This window comes from Aulonocara stuartgranti (genome assembly GCF_965226115.1).
Source record: "Aulonocara stuartgranti genome assembly, chromosome: 22".
Taxonomy (NCBI): domain Eukaryota; kingdom Metazoa; phylum Chordata; class Actinopteri; order Cichliformes; family Cichlidae; genus Aulonocara; species Aulonocara stuartgranti.
Window position 1 is genome coordinate 16,963,843 of NC_138957.1, and position 18,437 is coordinate 16,982,279.

At 40.5% G+C, this 18,437-nt stretch overlaps 1 protein-coding gene across 2 annotated transcripts in view; it reads right to left on the reverse strand.

The window, feature by feature from the left end:
• Positions 1 to 18,437, reverse strand: part of vps50 (VPS50 subunit of EARP/GARPII complex) — a 137,764-nt gene that overhangs the window by 41,846 nt on the left and 77,481 nt on the right. For both annotated transcript variants that reach the window (XM_082520343.1, XM_082520342.1), the window contains exons 14-21: positions 12,462 to 12,553; positions 12,190 to 12,284; positions 8,086 to 8,184; positions 6,681 to 6,771; positions 5,431 to 5,616; positions 4,075 to 4,193; positions 2,458 to 2,564; positions 1,341 to 1,462 (exon numbers count right to left, since the gene is read on the reverse strand). In XM_082520343.1, the coding sequence (XP_082376469.1) occupies positions 1,341 to 1,462; positions 2,458 to 2,564; positions 4,075 to 4,193; positions 5,431 to 5,616; positions 6,681 to 6,771; positions 8,086 to 8,184; positions 12,190 to 12,284; positions 12,462 to 12,553 (911 nt within the window). The remainder of the gene's footprint in view (positions 1 to 1,340; positions 1,463 to 2,457; positions 2,565 to 4,074; positions 4,194 to 5,430; positions 5,617 to 6,680; positions 6,772 to 8,085; positions 8,185 to 12,189; positions 12,285 to 12,461; positions 12,554 to 18,437) is intronic.

Consider the following 18,437-nt stretch of genomic DNA (forward strand, 5'->3'; position numbering starts at 1 on the left):
TCAAAAAAGTGACGATTGCCCTAATTGTCTTAAATATCGAGAGTACAAAACTGTTAACAGGAGAATATGTGGGGGGAAAGAGAGTGAGAGACAGTCAGTGTTTGAGTTTTAATCACTCATCTGCTGTACATAAACAGCGCAGGCACAATCTGACCTAAATGAAAGTATCTTATTGCTGCTTTATAATTGTAGGGTCTTTAGTTTACAGTATGAACTGACTGTTGTTGTGCTATATAAATACAGCTGAATTGAATTGAACTGAAATTTTAACCTAAAAACCAAAATTAACAGCATTAAAAACATATTTACTGCTTAGTACGTTTGTGAGGTTTTATCTGACAAATATTCTGGCTTCCTGATTAACCAGCCTGTCCATAAAGTCTATCCTTTCATTTTAGTGGGTAAAATTATAGCATTTCATTGATTTAGTACTAAGCACTAACTAGCATGCATGTTGTGTAGTTTGGAGATCTAACTTGCTAACCAAGCAAGCAGGTATTACCCTCTGGTTTTAAACCTTTATTTTAGGAAAGATGGGGCAACAACACATGCTCATCTTTTATTCCACAGAAGGTGTTCTTTAGAGTATTGAATGATAAAACTACAGACACGGAGTTTAAAACCATGCCAAAACAATCCACTAAAGATTTATTGTGTATTAGAGTTTAGTTTGACATCCTTCAGCTTGCAGAACTGCTTGACAACATCTGGGCATGGAGGGGGTCAATTCAATTTTGTAATAGCTTTCACAAAGGTTTGCAAAACTTTTAGTTCCTCCACACTAGACCATCAGGCTTTTTTTTTCCTTTATGGCATCCTGTAGATAGTGATTCAGATCAGGGCTCTGGGAAGGTCATAATCTTTCTTCCTGGGCAAAATTTAGTTGAACGGGGCGGACGGTATGCTTCAGGAGACTAACTTGGTGAGATATCCACTTCTGTTCACTGCATCATCTTTTGGCTTTGTCACTGCAAAGTTCATGATTTCATCAATAAACAAATTCCTGTGCACGGTCATAAGAAAAACATCAGACACTGCCCCCACTGTGTTTGTGCTTCTTAGAAGTTGAAAATATTTATTTAGGGTTGTTTTCTGAGGATCAAATCGATGTCTGTAACTTTTTTAAACTGATTTTATTTTTTAAACCAGCGGGAAATTTGCTGTACAAATACTTTCCAGAGCCAATAAATGCAAAAATGCCACATCGAAAATGGGCTGAGTCACAAGGTTTTGCTTCAAGGGTCTTTTATTGGCTAGCAAATGTTCGTTTTTTCATTAGTCTTCAGTATAAACACTCGATGTGATAGACAAAACACCACGATGATGAAGGAATACTGTACCATGTCGTTGCGTCCAAAGAAAGTGTACACAGCGTAAAGGTAGTAGTCGAAAAGCTGTGATACGCAGTGGATGACGTCAAAGGCAATTGGCTTCAAAATGTTCATCATCTGCATGTACTTTCCTTTAGGGAGAGGAGACAAAGACGTAACAGTTAGATCCGAGTACAATGGAAGCTTTGTGTCGAGTGCTGTGTGTGACACAGAGGGCATCCATACTGTTCTTTAGCACCGTGAAACCCAGCATCACTTTACACAGAATGAAATGGCGCTGTACTTGAGTAAATTTTGAAGGAGATTAAACGGGTTAAACTCCTGTAAGTTAATCGTGGTTGAACCATATCCTTTTTGGGAAGGACAACAGCATGAGCATATTGCATTTGCATACAAATTGCAAGGATTTAATTCAGCAGAAAGGTAATAAAGGCAATAACTACAGAGGTACAGGGGTGTAACAAGGTTACCATTGACTCAGAACTGATGTATGGAAGAATAAAAAAAAAGAAGAAATAAATTCAATCTAGCTGGCTTTGCTACCCAGGCAGCACTATTTCTCCCACACTCTCATTTTTCACACCCTTTCCCTTAAATTCTGCACCAAGAACTCAGGGAGCAATCTAACTCCATCAAAGTCCAGCAGAGACTGAATTAGAAGTGATTGTATGGAATCAAACTTTGGGGGTCTTTTTTCTTGCTGCAAGTTTTTCCACGTGGCTCTAAATCAATATTATGTAGCGTGTGACAAAATACGGTTCTTTTGCTTTTTTACTGTATGCGCAGTCAAGCCAAAACAGCAAAGATAGCTCCTCCTCTCTAAAATCACATTATGAGGGTACATCATCAGACTCTTTTCTCATGTCTTTAGAGCTACGTCACATATTTATACATGTAAGCAGTTCTTTGGAAACAGAAGGCAGGAACTCAGGGCGAAGGTTAACCACTATTAGTGCAGTTCAGTCATGCAGATGTGGAGCGTGCCAATTGCAGTATTTCGCAGGCTTTAATGATGAATAAATGAAACTCTCAGAAGGCCAGAGAGGACACACTGTCTGGACACCTCGCAAGCAGAGGTTAGTCATCAATGAGAGTGTGTGCGTGCGTGTGTGTTTCCAGGACTCACCAACAAGCCGGATGACGTTGAGCGTGGTGTTGGTGAGAATTGGTGCGTTGGTCTTATTGAGGTTGTAGTCGGACTTCTTCTTGGTTCTCATGGTTTCTCGGGGTACGCTGGTGGCAGAGTCAGAGAAAGTAGGTCAGAACCATGAGGAAAAAGAGACTTGCTAATACGTGTCAACATCATTAATCCCCTGAAATGATAGGGCCAGGTGCAAAGCCTTCACTGTGGGTCACAGTTCTTGTAATTGATCAATCAGAACCCATTTCACAACACAGGAAATGGGACCCCAGTGGTGAAGTCTCAGAACTGGTGATCCTGAAGCACCAGACCCTGACATGGAGCTCGCCAAGCCATATTAGCCAGCAATGATTACATGGGCAGAAATCATTACATGGTCTGTCTCATTTCTGCGACTATATGAGCCATTACATAATTAAGCACTAGTAATTCCTGCCTATAAGAACAGGAAATAAGGATTTTAGTGATCGTGGACTAATGTCAGCTGAGTACACGCGAGGAACTAAAAAGCATAAAATAATACTGTATGTCATCATACAAGGCAGGAAACAGAAACTGCAATGAATCAAGGTTTTGACTCCAGTGCAAATCCTAACGTGTTTTTTTTAGATCAGCTCTCAGATTTGCCTAAAAACATTAATTTACTGCAAGTTCTTGGCAGTTCAGTTCATCACACACACACAAAATGAGCACAGCAGGCTTATCGACAAAGACCGTCCCAGCTGAACGGTGACGCAAAATTTAAGACCCCATCATGCTGCAGGGAAAATGCTGCAGTTCTAAACGAGGTCGGCTAAAACAGTTCGAGAGGAACATCTAAACTGTTAAAGCTGTGAAATGCTAAAACAGTTAGCGCTTGCATAAATGATAGGTTCTTTCCAATTCAAGCATCCCTGATAATAAAGGAGGCAAAATACAAAACTTTCTCCAGCTGCAATTAAACCCTCTTTCAAATGAAAATTAGTGCTTTAACACACTGAACAGAGAAGTGTATAATTGCCTTCACCATTATTAAATAGCCACTAATTTTACAATACGCACCAATTGCATTAGCCGAGGTAGAAAGGAAAGGTAACTTTTTCATGGATATACAAAAAGCTTACTGCTGACTTGGCAGGGTTAGCCAGAGGTTAGCTTAAATTGTTGGTGCTGGAGGTGCGAAGACTTGGTTAATGCCTTCAAAATGAAGACTCAAGTACAGACAGATAGTTTGGTGTGTGTAATTAACATAATCGGTGTGCTCACTTTTTGAATATTTCACAGCTAGCAGTGAAAATTTATTTTGTTTGTTAACTGGTCCATGTACCAGCTGTCCAAAGCTGTCTTCAACGTGTCTGATAAGATAAACAAACTATAATTCATGTTCTCAATTTTCATATAAAAATAAAAAACAACAAAAAACAACAAAAAAAAAAACAAAACAAGCAAGAAACTAAATTTTGGTCTTCAGAACAACTGGAACAGAACTGAAATCTAACAACTCTTTCGGACAGCACAAACATAAATCCAGTTATCAAACAAGCTGAAAGTGGAATTAAACAGAAGATTCATGGACTGTCTGTAAATTTGAGGCATACACTCGGAGCCGGACATGGAACTGACCTCTTTAGAGGAGCATCACCCGTCTGCTCATCAACGTAGTCCTGCTTGAGCTCCTCTGGGACATCGCTGTCGCTGTCGTAATCCTGGTACACGCTTTTCTCCAGCTCGTCTGACTCGTACTTGAGAAACGGTGAAGAGAAAGATGAGATTGAAGTCAGGGGTAAAAACGCGGTGGATAGAGTTCAGATAAAGTGGGTAAAACAGAGAGAAGACAAGTGTTAAGACAGGTGTGAAAAAAGTCCAACTCCACGGGGAAATGGTGCCGGCGCTGTTGGTCGCAAGACACAGCAACAAAGAGTCCACAGAGATTTTGAAACAGCACAAAGTATTAACCCACTCCCCCAAGATAAAAATGGTGGAAGGCTAATAAAAACAAACTGCATTAACGCTCTGTGATTAAATTACCCACAAAGCAACAAATAAACACTTCAAATACCTCACATACTGCTGGGAGGGCACAAAATGTATTCACCTCTCACAAGAGAGTTCAGATTATACCTTACTGAAATAAGGCAATATTTTCTACATGCCGAGGGAACACAAGCATCATATATAAAGGATTACACGCTTATGAACAGCCAAACACCAAAGGCTTATACAGATATGTTGATATGTCATCATAAAGTAAAGCCAAAGGTGTGGGGGGACCTCTGAAATCTGAAAGAGAAATATTGTTTTCCATAGGAGGAGCAGATGAGTAGCCTCTGTAGCATGAGGCAATAGTTGTTATTTCCTAAAAGGGACACTACTTAAATTAAAAGCAAAGTGCTTTTAATTTATATTTAACACAAAACACAGTTCCCGAAAATGTATTAAGAAATTAAAAGGATTCTTATACCGGAGGCCTGGACACTAACAAACTCAAAGAAAAAAAAAAAACAGCTGCATTACATGAAACTCTTTTCTTGGGTTAATCATTAGCCAAGTACAAGTTTATTTTCTATTGAATGGCTAACATTACTTGTCAGACAGTGTGTCAAAGCCCTGTAATGACTATGGCACGTTTTGCACGGCTGCCCTCAAACCCCTAATAAACGCTTGTTATGACCCTGGTGATGAGAGCTTAAGGGACGCTGATTATTTCTCAAATCAGTTCACCTCCTTATGAACTCGTCTGAAGTTTGACTCTATAGGCAGGCTTAATTAGGCATACTTATGTAAGTGGGTTTATCTAGCTGGTGGAAACGCACGCTCTATAATCAAATCTAGTTCTGTGTTTCAATTCTAACTTGTGACTTTTTCCAAAATGACCATATTCCTAAAAATACTGCAGTATTATAACAGATTTCAACTTTCAACAGACACGACTTATTCTTAACTTTTTTTACAAGATGGAGTGTGTTTCATAACACCTACCCCATTGGATGCCAGCACATCCTCCGTCTCCTCTTCCTTGTGCTCCATGTGCATCTCAAAGGGGTTTCCCTCTCGCTGGTACTGCTGGAACAGGGACAGCTCCTCCTGGGCCGAGCTGCTCAAAGACGCGGCCTGCCTACTCGGGGACACCGAAGGCGAGCGACACTGACCCATAAACTTAAACTCCTGGATCGGAGAAGATGGGACACAGGGACGCACAGGGAATTGTTACTGATCAGAGTATCCTACAAAAAGTCTATGAGACTTTTAAAATGAATAAAGTTAGAGGTAATTTAAAAGAAAACAGAGCCAAGAACTCCAATTAACACGTCACTTGTACACAGTACCTTTGACCACTTGGTTTTAAGCGGCTGCATCACAACAAAAGCTAAATCACCATCTGTACAGGACGTCTGTGAGGAATTCCACTACGCACGCTTAAATCATACTGTAGTGAAGGCCAAGTAATACATTGCCTGCATAGTAAAGTGATAAAGGCATGTAAAATTCCCATGCAAGTCCATTTATTAGGAGGGTTCTTTGGTATGCTTATTTATCGTTTTGTGCGTATAAGCAAAACAGAGATGAAGGAAAAAAGATAAAGATGAAAAAATACTCGAGTTCACTGCACTCATTTTCTTTACGTTCCTTTCCATTCATCAGTGTTGCTTTGAAGTGCAACGAGCTGTACACTCAGATCGCAAAATGTTTTCTTCTACTTAATCTTGGAATTTCTTCAGCATTGTTAAATGCCACAGTGTTACCTGAGTATTCCTGCTGACCATTTCCATCCCTTTATGAACAGCGTACCCATCGTCTGATGGCTGCTTCCAGCAGGTTAACTTGCCATCTCAAATCATCTCAAACTGGTTTCCTGAATGTGACATTGAGTTCACTGTACAGAGACGGCCTCCAGATTTTAATCCAATAGGATGTGGTGGAATAGGAGATTCAGAGATGGATGTGCAGTCCATAGGAAAGGTTGTATTTTTTAACTGTGGCTCATGAGTGTGAGAAAAACTGTCTAACATACATCCCATAAGGGACAGCAGCCGTTTGATCTTCATCTGTGTTTTATAATGAGCAGTGAACTTTACGCACTTGCACCCGGTTGCACGCGCGCACACGTCACTGAGCAGATTCAGCGTTTCACATCCTCATGCAAATTTCACAGCAGTGAGTGACACCGTGGAATAAATGAAATCACCCTCCCTTCACCTTTTCGCCTCAGTGCTGTGTCTCTTACTCACATGGAGCTGGGCTATGTTAAAGTTAGACTTGACTGGACACAGTTCCCACGTCTCATTTTCCAGAAACATCCTCAGCTCCTCTAGTCGGGCCCTGAGGGGTTGCGAAAAGAGAAAAGGGAATGAGCACAGTGCTGAGGAAAAGGTCAAGAAGAAGAAAAAGTGAAAGACACAGAAAGCATTAACATCTGTCCATTAATCACCTAATTCAACCCCGTATAGTCAAGCAGCTCCCAATTTAAACACAATGACATCAATAAAGCCTGCAAAGGTCACTAATGCGAAGTGTGAAGGAAAAGTTCTGTGTGTGCTGTTTGCAACACGATTCAATGCTAACTGTGATCACAGCTCACAGCAGCCACCCCAGGTGCTCACCCGCTAGGTCAGTATCCTTCCTTCGGTGTGAAATGTCAGTGCGGTGTTCATTTCAAACACAGCAGTGCTGCTTGTTTCTTTTCTTTAAGGCGTTTAAAGTATGAAAGTAAAAAAACACAAAAGACAGTGTCGAATATTCACTGTAATACTGTACACTCGTCCACTCGACAACTGAATTTCTTTAATTCAATCCACTGTGAATCAGAGGACATTAAAACCTTGAGACTAGTTCAATCGCTCAGCACGAAAAAAACAAAACAAAACAAAGAAAACCCCATGCGGATATCAACAATGCTGGAGTTCTAAAATATTTATTATGCCTGAACTCTGACAATGTCAGTCTGTGCTTTGCATCCAGAGGCTGACAGTACACCCCCGCTGATGACCGGGTGTGTTACCGCAGGAACCAGACGGAGAAACATAGACATACTTTGCTATAGGGTCAATATAAAGCACTCTGAATGGCACGGTGTAAAGGTGTGTGTGTGTGTTTGGTCGAGTCTTCTTCGTCTCTGGGTTTCTTTGACCTCTTTCTGCTTTTTCGTTACATGTTCACACCTCCATGTCACCACCTGTAACCCAAAGCTGTACCCGATTTGTGTCACAGGACTGACGCTTATAAGAGGAATCATATTTAAGCGCGTTATCAACGATTCTTGACAGGTAACCTTAACACTGATCAATGCAAATCACCTCAGATGATGTGGAGCCTTCTGCGTGAAACTATACATATTTATGAATTTGGCAGGAGATTATGCAATCAGGATGTAAATGTGCTTCCAGCTCAGTGAGTGTTGGCATGTAATTACACATCTAGCTCCGAAGAGGGTTACGCCTGGGATAGAGCATGTTGGAGGCAGCAAGTGGTTATCGCCGTGTGCAAAGGTTTCTCTCACATAACGATATCCTGCTTTCTAAGAAATGGTTTCATCTACTTTCCATCATGTTTAGCTTTGAAAGACTTGACCAACATTTGCCATAACTTTCACATGGTTCGGATGATGATCAAACAGAAGCCCCAGACGTTTCTTACCTGTGGTAGTTTTTAAAGTAGTTGACACTCTGGCGTTTGATAGACTCCTGCAGGACCTCAGACTTACTGCCACAAAACTCCTCACCCACCTGCATCAACCTGAAAGAGAAGGTTGGCGGGAAAAACTGATCACAAATCCAAAAGTGTGGCAGGAGGGAAGGAAGATAAAGTAAGGAGAGCTAGAGACAAAGACAGAGACAGAGTGGAAGTGTTAAAACAAACCTCCTGTTTGAAGAGACTGCACTAAGACAAACTGGCATTCTGCAGCCCGTGTTGGCTCGAGAGATGCAATGAACACAACAGCTTTATCGATAGCTGCAGGGATGAGATGGCTCATTTACAGTAGGTATCTTATCAGATGAAGTCTATAATGAGAGGACAAACCAGCTGCCTAATGAACCACTGAAGCCAACCTTTGAGGTTAGAGCTTTGAAATAACTTCACTTATAGCTAGGTGTGCAGAGAGATGCCACAACTGCAGGTCAGGAATATCATGATTAAGCCAGTTGTTGGTTAATTTGTTTAATTAAAAAAAAAAAAAAAAACAATTGCCACTCATTACATTAGAGGCAGCTGACAAACCTAAGGTAAGTCTAACATGATAAGAGAGCACTAAGGTGCTGGGATCTCTCACTGCAGGAGTCATGGCTTCGGGTTTTCCAATATCAAAAACAGCCTTTAGCGTATCAAAGCCACAGGAGGATTACTGCTGTGTGTGTGTGTGTGTGTGTGTGTGTGTGTGTGTGTGTGTGTGTGTGTGTGACTGACAGCTGAGCCAGCAGAGGCTCTGACACATTGTACACATGTCTGCTCTGGTAACTCTGTAACATGCGAGTCAAGAGAGAGCGCGAGGCTAAAGAAGTGGAACCACAGAATTTTCCGTTAAAGCACCCAGTTCAAATAATATTCCCCATTTGTACTTTACAAAACATTTGATTTCAAGTATGCAAGCATATACTCATTGTAACTGGTACTGTTATGTCTATGATAAAAAAAAAAAACTCTTAACCTTATTTTATTTTGTTGTTTTTACAAGAATAAAGGTGTTTATAGAGGAGATACTGAAGAAATGATACTGGAGCAAAAATATCACACACGTTTCACTGCAGTGTTTCACATGCATTTCTATACCCGGTTATTCCCTTAAGTAAAGAATGTGTTAATCTACAGGGAGTGCAGAAGTATTAGGCAAGTTGTATTTTTGAGGAATAATTTTATTATTGAACAACAACCATGTTCTCAATGAACCCAAAAAACTCATTAATATCAAAGCTGAATGTTTTTGGAAGTAGTTTTTAGTTTGGTTTTAGTTTTAGCTATTTTAGGGGGATATCTGTGTGTGCAGGTGACTATTACTGTGCATAATTATTAGGCAACTTAACAAAAAACAAATATATACCCATTTCAATTATTTATTTTCACCAGTGACACCAATATAACATCTCAACATTCACAAATATACATTTCTGACATTCAAAAACAAAACAAAAACAAATCAGCGACCAATATAGCCACCTTTCTTTGCAAGGACACTCAAAAGCCTGCCATTCATGGATTCTGTCAGTGTTTTGATCTGTTCACCATCAACATTGCGTGCAGCAGCAACCACAGCCTCCCAGACACTGTTCAGAGAGGTGTACTGTTTTCCCTCCTTGTAAATCTCACATTTGATGATGGACCACAGGTTCTCAATGGGGTTCAGATCAGGTGAACAAGGTAGCCATGTCATTAGTTTTTCTTCTTTTATACCCTTTCTTGCCAGCCACGCTGTGGAGTACTTGGACGCGTGTGATGGAGCATTGTCCTGCATGAAAATCATGTTTTTCTTGAAGGATGCAGACTTCTTCCTGTACCACTGCTTGAAGAAGGTGTCTTCCAGAAACTGGCAGTAGGACTGGGAGTTGAGCTTGACTCCATCCTCAACCCGAAAAGGCCCCACAAGCTCATCTTTGATGATACCAGCCCAAACCAGTACTCCACCTCCACCTTGCTGGCGTCTGAGTCGGACTGGAGCTCTCTGCCCTTTACCAATCCAGCCACGGGCCCATCCATCTGGCCCATCAAGACTCACTCTCATTTCATCAGTCCATAAAACCTTAGAAAAACCAGTCTTGAGATATTTCTTGGCCCAGTCTTGACGTTTCAGCTTGTGTGTCTTGTTCAGTGGTGGTCGTCTTTCAGCCTTTCTTACCTTGGCCATGTCTCTGAGTATTGCACACCTTGTGCTTTTGGGCACTCCAGTGATGTTGCAGCTCTGAAATATGGCCAAACTGGTGGCAAGTGGCATCTTGGCAGCTGCACGCTTGACTTTTCTCAGTTCATGGGCAGTTATTTTGCGCCTTGGTTTTTCCACACGCTTCTTGCGACCCTGTTGACTATTTTGAATGAAACGCTTGATTGTTCGATGATCACGCTTCAGAAGCTTTGCAGTTTTGAGACTGCTGCATCCCTCTGCAAGATATCTCACTATTTTTGACTTTTCTGAGCCTGTCAAGTCCTTCTTTTGACCCGTTTTGCCAAAGGAAAGGACGTTGCCTAATAATTATGCACACCTGATATAGGGTGTTGATGTCATTAGACCACACCCCTTCTCATTACAGAGATGCACATCACCTAATATGCTTAATTGGTATAGGCTTTCGAGCCTATACAGCTTGGAGTAAGACAACATGCATGAAGAGGATGATGTGGACAAAATACTCATTTGCCTAATAATTCTGCACTCCCTGTATTCTTAACAGTACTTCAGTCTTACTTGATAACAGTGTCTGATATGCAATGACAGCAACTCTACATATCCTAATCAGGAAGACGTGCACATGATATTTCTTTTAACAACGTTTCTGAAAGCCATAGCAAAGAGCTTTTACAGCGATAAGAACGCTAAAACAACCCATCAGCTCACAGTAAACACTTGCAGAAACAGCATTTCTGATGCAGAACTGGCACACAGTAACTTGAGCTCTGGGTTGGTGGAATCTTTCACTTTTTGCTTTTTCTTTGGATGTTGTGTTTAGAGGTGCTGGGGTAGTTTTAGGGCAGGGTTAACGTGTAGGCACCATGTGTGTGGTTTCATGTCACTGTTGTTACTTTTCACGCAAAAAAGTCTGAAGAAGCCGCAAAACACTGCAGACCCCAGAGTTATTCTGTAGTTTTCATTATTAGTTATTTTGTGTCCACGCTGGTCGCCCGCCCAGCAGGGTGACGACTATAGCCCACCAGCCTTTTACGACTGAGGGGTGAAAATCCAAAAAAGCCTCCTCAGACTGACTGAGTTAACCAATTTGACCAAAGTGAAAAAGACTAAAGCTAAACACATGTCCTGTCTATTTGATATGAACACCCACTATTTTTTCCATTACTTTCCTTTATATTCACATCCATTTAATATAATCTTTTTAAACGTTTCACAAAAAGGTTTTTCCAGATCTAGTTTTAGTTTTATGTTTCCTAACTTATAATGATCTTTGTAGTCTGCTTCGTATTTTCTGTCTCTCTCCTATGATGTGAGGGGATCGTTCTTGATGAATCAATGATATATTTTTTCTGCGGAGCTAAACAAAGAACTTGCGTAATGCAAAAAACGTCACAATCGCTTGATGAGTAACTGCGATACCACTGCTAGATTTAGGAAACACCACCATTAACACATTGTAGAGCCACATCTCTGATTCTTGAGCGCTGGTTTAGCTCACCGGGAAGAGCAGGCACCCATATGCCTTATACCTGGGTTTAAATCTGACCCGCGGCCCTTTGCCACACGTCTTCTCCTCTCACGCTCTGTTTCCCTGTAACTCTTCACTGTACCCCACTGAAAAAGGCCCAAAAAAATATCCATGATTCTTCTTAGTACACTAGGAAAAAGGGGGAGTTGGAGAAACGGGTTTGGAGAAATTACCTTTATAGTTAACAAAAAACAGTTGCCATTATTGGAAGCATAAGAATGAATGAGTGTGAGTCTAAAACTTAAAAAAAAAGGATGAGAGGTGTGTGTGTGTGTGTGTGGGGGGGGGCACACAAAGAGGAAGGGACAGCAATAGCAAGATAATGAGGACCAATTATTGGATACAAGCATGAGCTGTCTGCACTAAACCTGAGGCGTACCTGCTGATGACATCCAGTACCACTATGAAATCGTCGTATTTGAAGTTCGACATGTCTGTCCCCAGGATGTAGGCCTTCACTTTCAACTGGACATCCTGTGGAGAGAAATAATAGTGACACAGTGATTTGTGGGAGGAGAACCTGTGATAAGGCAGCTCCAAGTGGATCAGAAATTAAAATAAAAAATAAAAAATGAAATATAAATTTAATGGAAGAGAAATGCTTCAGAAAAACTTTGTTTTTTAAACGGTGGTGCAGACTTTTCAACAAACCTGCCAGATTCGTGTCAGTCCATGCTCCAACTTCTTCTTCACATAACTGCGGTCCACGGCCAGCTCATCGGACTCGGCGGCAGCAGCATCCTCTGCAGGTAGTCAAAAAGGCATACAGTTGAATTAAAAACGAAAACACACACACACACAGTGACCAATTAAAATTCTCTATTCAGATCCACCTCCTTTACCTTCTGGCTTGGCTGTCATTTCAGAGTCAAAGACTCTGCATCATTTAGCAATTTTAACGCGCATTTGCACAATGAAGACTGGATCGCAATCCACTCCCAGCACAAAAAGGTAATTATGTTAAATGAAAGATTAAAATTCCACCGGTGTATTTTAATATGAAAGGGAACACGGTGGTGTCAAAAGTCCTTCATTGTCAGCTAAAGAGTGGGAGACTTTCTGTAGTGGCTGACAGTCAGCATCTGTCAAGAGTGTAGATCGTGTTACTCCCAACAGAGAGCGAAGAGTGACAGCAGCCTAGAAGCAAGGAGAACAAAGCTGGATGACAGCTTAATACAGGCCTGGATCCCTGTTCACTGTCACACCATCAGATATGCTAGTTTCTCAATTATCAGGTCAGTACCCTCTCTTTCTGTGTGCATTTTTCTTCGTCTCCCCGATCAGATAGATCAGACCACCATGTGGCAACGACACTGTAGCGTGTCGAAACGGCAGCGATGCTTCCCCTAAGCTGAAAATTGCTTTCATTAAATTCAAGCCGCTCTCATGTTTGAAGGGAATTTTTAGGAAAGCCACGAGCAGTTAGCCTGTAAGTCAACAAACGAGCAGTTCTCGGTTTCACATTAAATTCTATTCTAACGTAAAATAAAACCAAACGATTGGGAAAACCCAGCTTTTTATAGTTGATTTAAAGATTCACATTTTATACAGTAAATATGTAGTTTAAACACTTTCAGACTCTTGCTTAGCTTCATAGTTTCGTTCTTATACATGAGAAGAGTAGATCTGCAGATTATTAAAAAAAAAGAAAATCAAATATTTATCTTAATTTGGGTGGTTTCTTTTTCATCTTCTGTCTGAAATAAGCTGTTTGAGTTTCTTTCCTCTTAAGGTAGCTTCTGCTGATTATCTGCCCCTCATCCGGAGCTTCATGCATAAGATGACCAGATAGGGGAAATCCACTCTCTTCGACATCACACAGATCCAAGAGTGAAAAACTCTTTGGGCTCACCCGGACTTTAATATACCCCGACCTTGAATTTGAAACCGTGGCTGTTTTTACTATGTTCTATTAAAACGAATAAATATATGTGTTATTTACATGAATAAGTAAAATCACAGTGGTTCCTTTTCAAATAGATTACCTTTTCCTTTCATCGTCTTCCTATTGGATTAACATGGAATTTCAATTTGGGAACAGGCATGAATTATGCAGCAAGATGACTGAAAGACCCGCAGACCGAAACACAAACACATAATTTAACTCCGCTTGGCTCAAACGTCTGCTGTCAAACAGAGCATCTGTGCAGTGGCCCTGCTGTGCACGACTATAAATATCTCCTGCAATTTTTTAAATGAGAAAACTGTACGTGTACGTTATGTGCTCAGAAAAGAAAAGTATGTGGTGACGTTACAAAGCTGCGTATGAAAACAATCTGTGGTGGTGAATGTGTTTTCATATTAACGCTGGAACAAAAAGCGCATCCATTTAAAAAGAAAAATGAAGAAAAAAGCCATACACATGAATCTGCATTAGATTTACACAGCCCACATGCTGTGTAAATCTAATTATATAAATATAATGACAAAAAAGGAAAGAAAGAGCCAGCAGGGACAGTTACATCAAGATGTTGTGAGGGGAGAATTAGGTCACTGCTGAGTGAAAAAACAGGAAAAGACATTAAAAAAGACAAAAAATACATTAAAAGAAAACAGAACAAAAGAAAAAAAAATTGGATCCAAGACATAAAGGAAAATAAAAACAAACACAGGAACTCCTCAATGAACTGACGCTTCGATGCCTTTGAGTGTACTTTTTCTTGTTACAGAGATAAGAAGTTCAAAAAGTAAAGAATCTTTAGATCAGTGATGCCCAAAATACAACAATTCTCCAACAAGTGGTTTAGCTGAATAATGAGTCCAAAAATATATTTTAGTAAAACTACTGATGCCTGATCATTCAGAGCTTAAATCTTGAGTTTAAAATGAACATTTTTTTAAACTTGTAAAGCTAAAGAATGAAAATCCTCAACTTTAATGACCTAAAAGGTTTGTCACGTTTATTTTATGCCCAGCAATTAATGTTAGAGCATCAAACCACTAAGAAACGTGTTGTTCTTATCCCAACTACACATGAGGAAATAATTATTTCATCCCATGCTGCACCATGTCTACAGATTCAATGTCTTCCATCAACCTCTCCACTACTATTGGCAATATCAAAGAGCTGTCAAAGGACATCAGGGACGAGACTGTACAAGGCTGGAGTGAGCTACAAGAACATCAAGCTGGGTGAGAAGGTGACAACTGTTGGTGTGGTTACTCAGAAACCCAAGAAAGAATTGAAATCTCTCAGCACTCGCATCGTTCCCATAACTCAAGTCGCTGTGTTTGTAGGAAGAAAAATGCTGAGCATGACCCGAAGAACATCATCAGCACGGTCGAGCACGGAGGTGGGAACATTATGCTTCGGGGCTGTTTTTCCCTGCTAAGGGTACAGGATGACTTCAACGCGTCTTGGACGAGAACACTGACGATGGGCTTGTGGATGCGTCTTCCAGCATCACAGTGACCCAAAACATACAGCCAAGGTAACAAAGGAGTGTCTAAAGAAGGCAGTGACCTTTCGATTAAAATGAAACTATCGTAAAAATTAGAGTCTGTTTATTGCTTTGGAAGTGAGAAAACTTACAAATTCAGCAGTGGATGAGATAATTGTTTTCCCCCACTGTAACTGCTTTATATCACAGACATGGTCAAACATTTCCATAGTCATCAGGGTGAAAACTCCCCCTCCTGTTACCAAGGATTGATGATGTTCACTTTGGGCACCAGACCTGCAAAATGATTTAATAGACAAGGAGATGCAACTTTTATGCCAAACCGTAGATCTAATTCCGGTCAGCAAGAATATTTTTGCACCTGCCTATCATGGATGATTATCTTCTCGTCCCACCAACTGATTGCAATCTTCACACTGAGAAATTCCCGGGGGGTTGATCTGATATGAAATGTGTGGCCTTATTCATCTACGTGTCTTGCCTCTTGGAAGTATTTTCATTACTTACCTTAACATCAGCCCATCCCTTCATTTTACCGTCACAGCCCTTACTTTCATTCTACATCCATAACATTACAATTGTAATAATAATAATAATTTAAAAAAAAAAAATAAATAATAATAATAATAATAATAATAATAATAATAATAGCTGCTTTAAAACAAACAATCCAGTCTGGCGATTTTTAACAGATACCCATCTCTGGTTTTAATTTCAGTCATTAATTGGGATGCTGTTGTTAAACACCATCGCATCATTCACTGAAGGACAAAAGAACGCAGGCCTAGGAGACATGGTGACATGGCAACTTGACATATCGGGGTTCAATTTAATGAGCACACGGGCGGCAGTGGATGTGAGGCAGTGTGAGGGGGGGGGCGGGGACAAAAATTGGGGAAGACAAGTAGAAGAGAGGTCGTGAAAGCTAAGAGCTCTGATAAAATTGAGAGCAGGAACTGTAAGTGACTACCGTAATTGTCGGGCTATAAGCCGCTACTTTTTGCACAAGCTTTGAACCCTGCGGCTTTTAGTCAGGTGCGGCTTTTCTATGGATTTTCCATGATTTTTGTGATATCGTAAGACGATTTGTTTTGTTTGTTCCGCTGTTGTACGGCACTACGTTGCCTGGCGGAAGGATCGAGGTTCAAGAGTGGTATGTTAGTCACATGTCCGTCCGCCAGGCAACGTAGTGCCGTACGAAGTAGCGCGAAAAACAAACTTCAAAGTAGCGCTACGCATTCAGCGGGAGGCGTGGATGACGAGCGGCGATAAACTTGCGAAAAGCAAGTTATGCCCAACTCCACCGGTGGATTCTGACAGCGTGGAAAAGTGCGAAAACATCCACGATCACCAACGGTGCTTAAAGAGCAAAAGCAACTTATTCTGATAATTCACAAAACAATTTGGAACTGATAACCTTTATATTAAGTTTGACATAATATCCTGCCCCAATTTTTCATCTTTCCACCAGTTTTCTGAGTTTCTCATATTATGCTGCTGTTGTCACCTTAGTTCACGTCAGTGTGGTTTCCCGCTGCTAACCTGGTGAGGGTGGAGGCAAGCCTCCAACACTGACTAATAAAAACCTTAACAATTGCTTCTACAGAAGAGGAGGAAATAAATAACAGGGAAAGCAGGGAAAGCAACCCTTTGTGAATCCATAGGTGGCAAACAGTGTTTGACCTTTCGTGTCTGCGCAGGTAACAAAGTTCTTAGTGACTCACAGGTCAAACCCCTGCAGAGGCATCGGCCCCTCTGTGTGTTTTCTTAAAAAAATATGATCCATATAAAAGCAGCACGTGCACAACCTTTGCATTTTTCCAAAGCGGAAGGTTTTACCATTGTAGCCTGCAAAACACAATCTAAAAGAAGCAGTGGGTGATTATTAGTGTGTCATGGATAAAAAATATATATATTTATTTATTTAATACATTTGAGAAATAACACAAAATGAAAGGGAGAAAAACAGAATGAATTACTGGCCAAAAATTGCCTGTAACGCCTGGTTAATAAATCCAAATGAATCTTAAAGGATTAAAGATGATCTAAGTGAGAGTTTAGTGCAGTCTGGACATAAAAAGTTTTTGTTTTTTTTTACTAACAAATAAAACTTAATGTCTTGGCATCTATTCATAGTATCTAACCTCCCACCAGAAATTATTTTTATTTGAAACATGCAGGTGCTTAAAAAGATTTCCATGGCAATTAGATTTACCACAAACTTCACTAAGTTGCAGTGGAAAAACACAACTCAGCCAATGTTTGAAAGCAGAAAAAAGCTAATCAGAGCTAAGAACCGATTAATAACAAATAACACACAAATGGAAAGAATAAATATATAATTCCTGGATTTTCATTTTCTAGGTTATAAGCTGTCCTGCAGTTAAACAGATATGGTGTTATATTTTAGATCACTGCCTTGCAACGTTTCACCAATGCAACAATATTAGGCATCACAGCAATGCTGTGTCATAATAGCATTGTTGTTGTGGATTACTCCATCACTCTGTTCTCTAATGTGCACCAAAAGAAGTAATCTTAGGACATTTCACACAAATTGACTCTCCCTACTTCAGTTTATATACCAAGATGCTATTAAACATTAATGTGGTGTGAAGGCAGCTTCTGTACATTCCAACATGCTCAATTGCTCTCCCACACAAGGAGCCACGGCTTCTCCCAGTGGCCATCGGAACTGATCAAACACGACGGGGAGTGTGCTACAGCGGCAAATCCATTGTGTTAGGTAGGGAGATGAAGGTCACCATCGCCACAAAATACTCTTTGACAAATGATAAAAGCTTATACAGTAAATTACTACTCACAACCCACCCGATCCACCCACAACCCGCCCCCGCACCCCACCAGGACAAAGCCAGGGTCAAGGACACCTTTACATGGAGGTGACAGTCAATCGAATAGTGAGATGACAGATGTGCCTCAGGAAAGGGAAAATGGTACCCGTCCTTTCCACACTGAGGACGACCACATTTAATGAAGGATCCTGCGAACATAGCATGTCATCAACCATTTAGGACATCCTTTTGTGCCCTCATTCATTCACCTAATGAATGCTGTACAATATGGGGGATGAAAATAAATAGGCATGGCTAATATGACTGGTCTTCATTTACATCTTATTTTCGATAAATTCTTCAGATAATTATATTAACAGTAATCAGGTAACAGTAACTGGAAATCCAGTGTACTTTATTACTTTTATTCA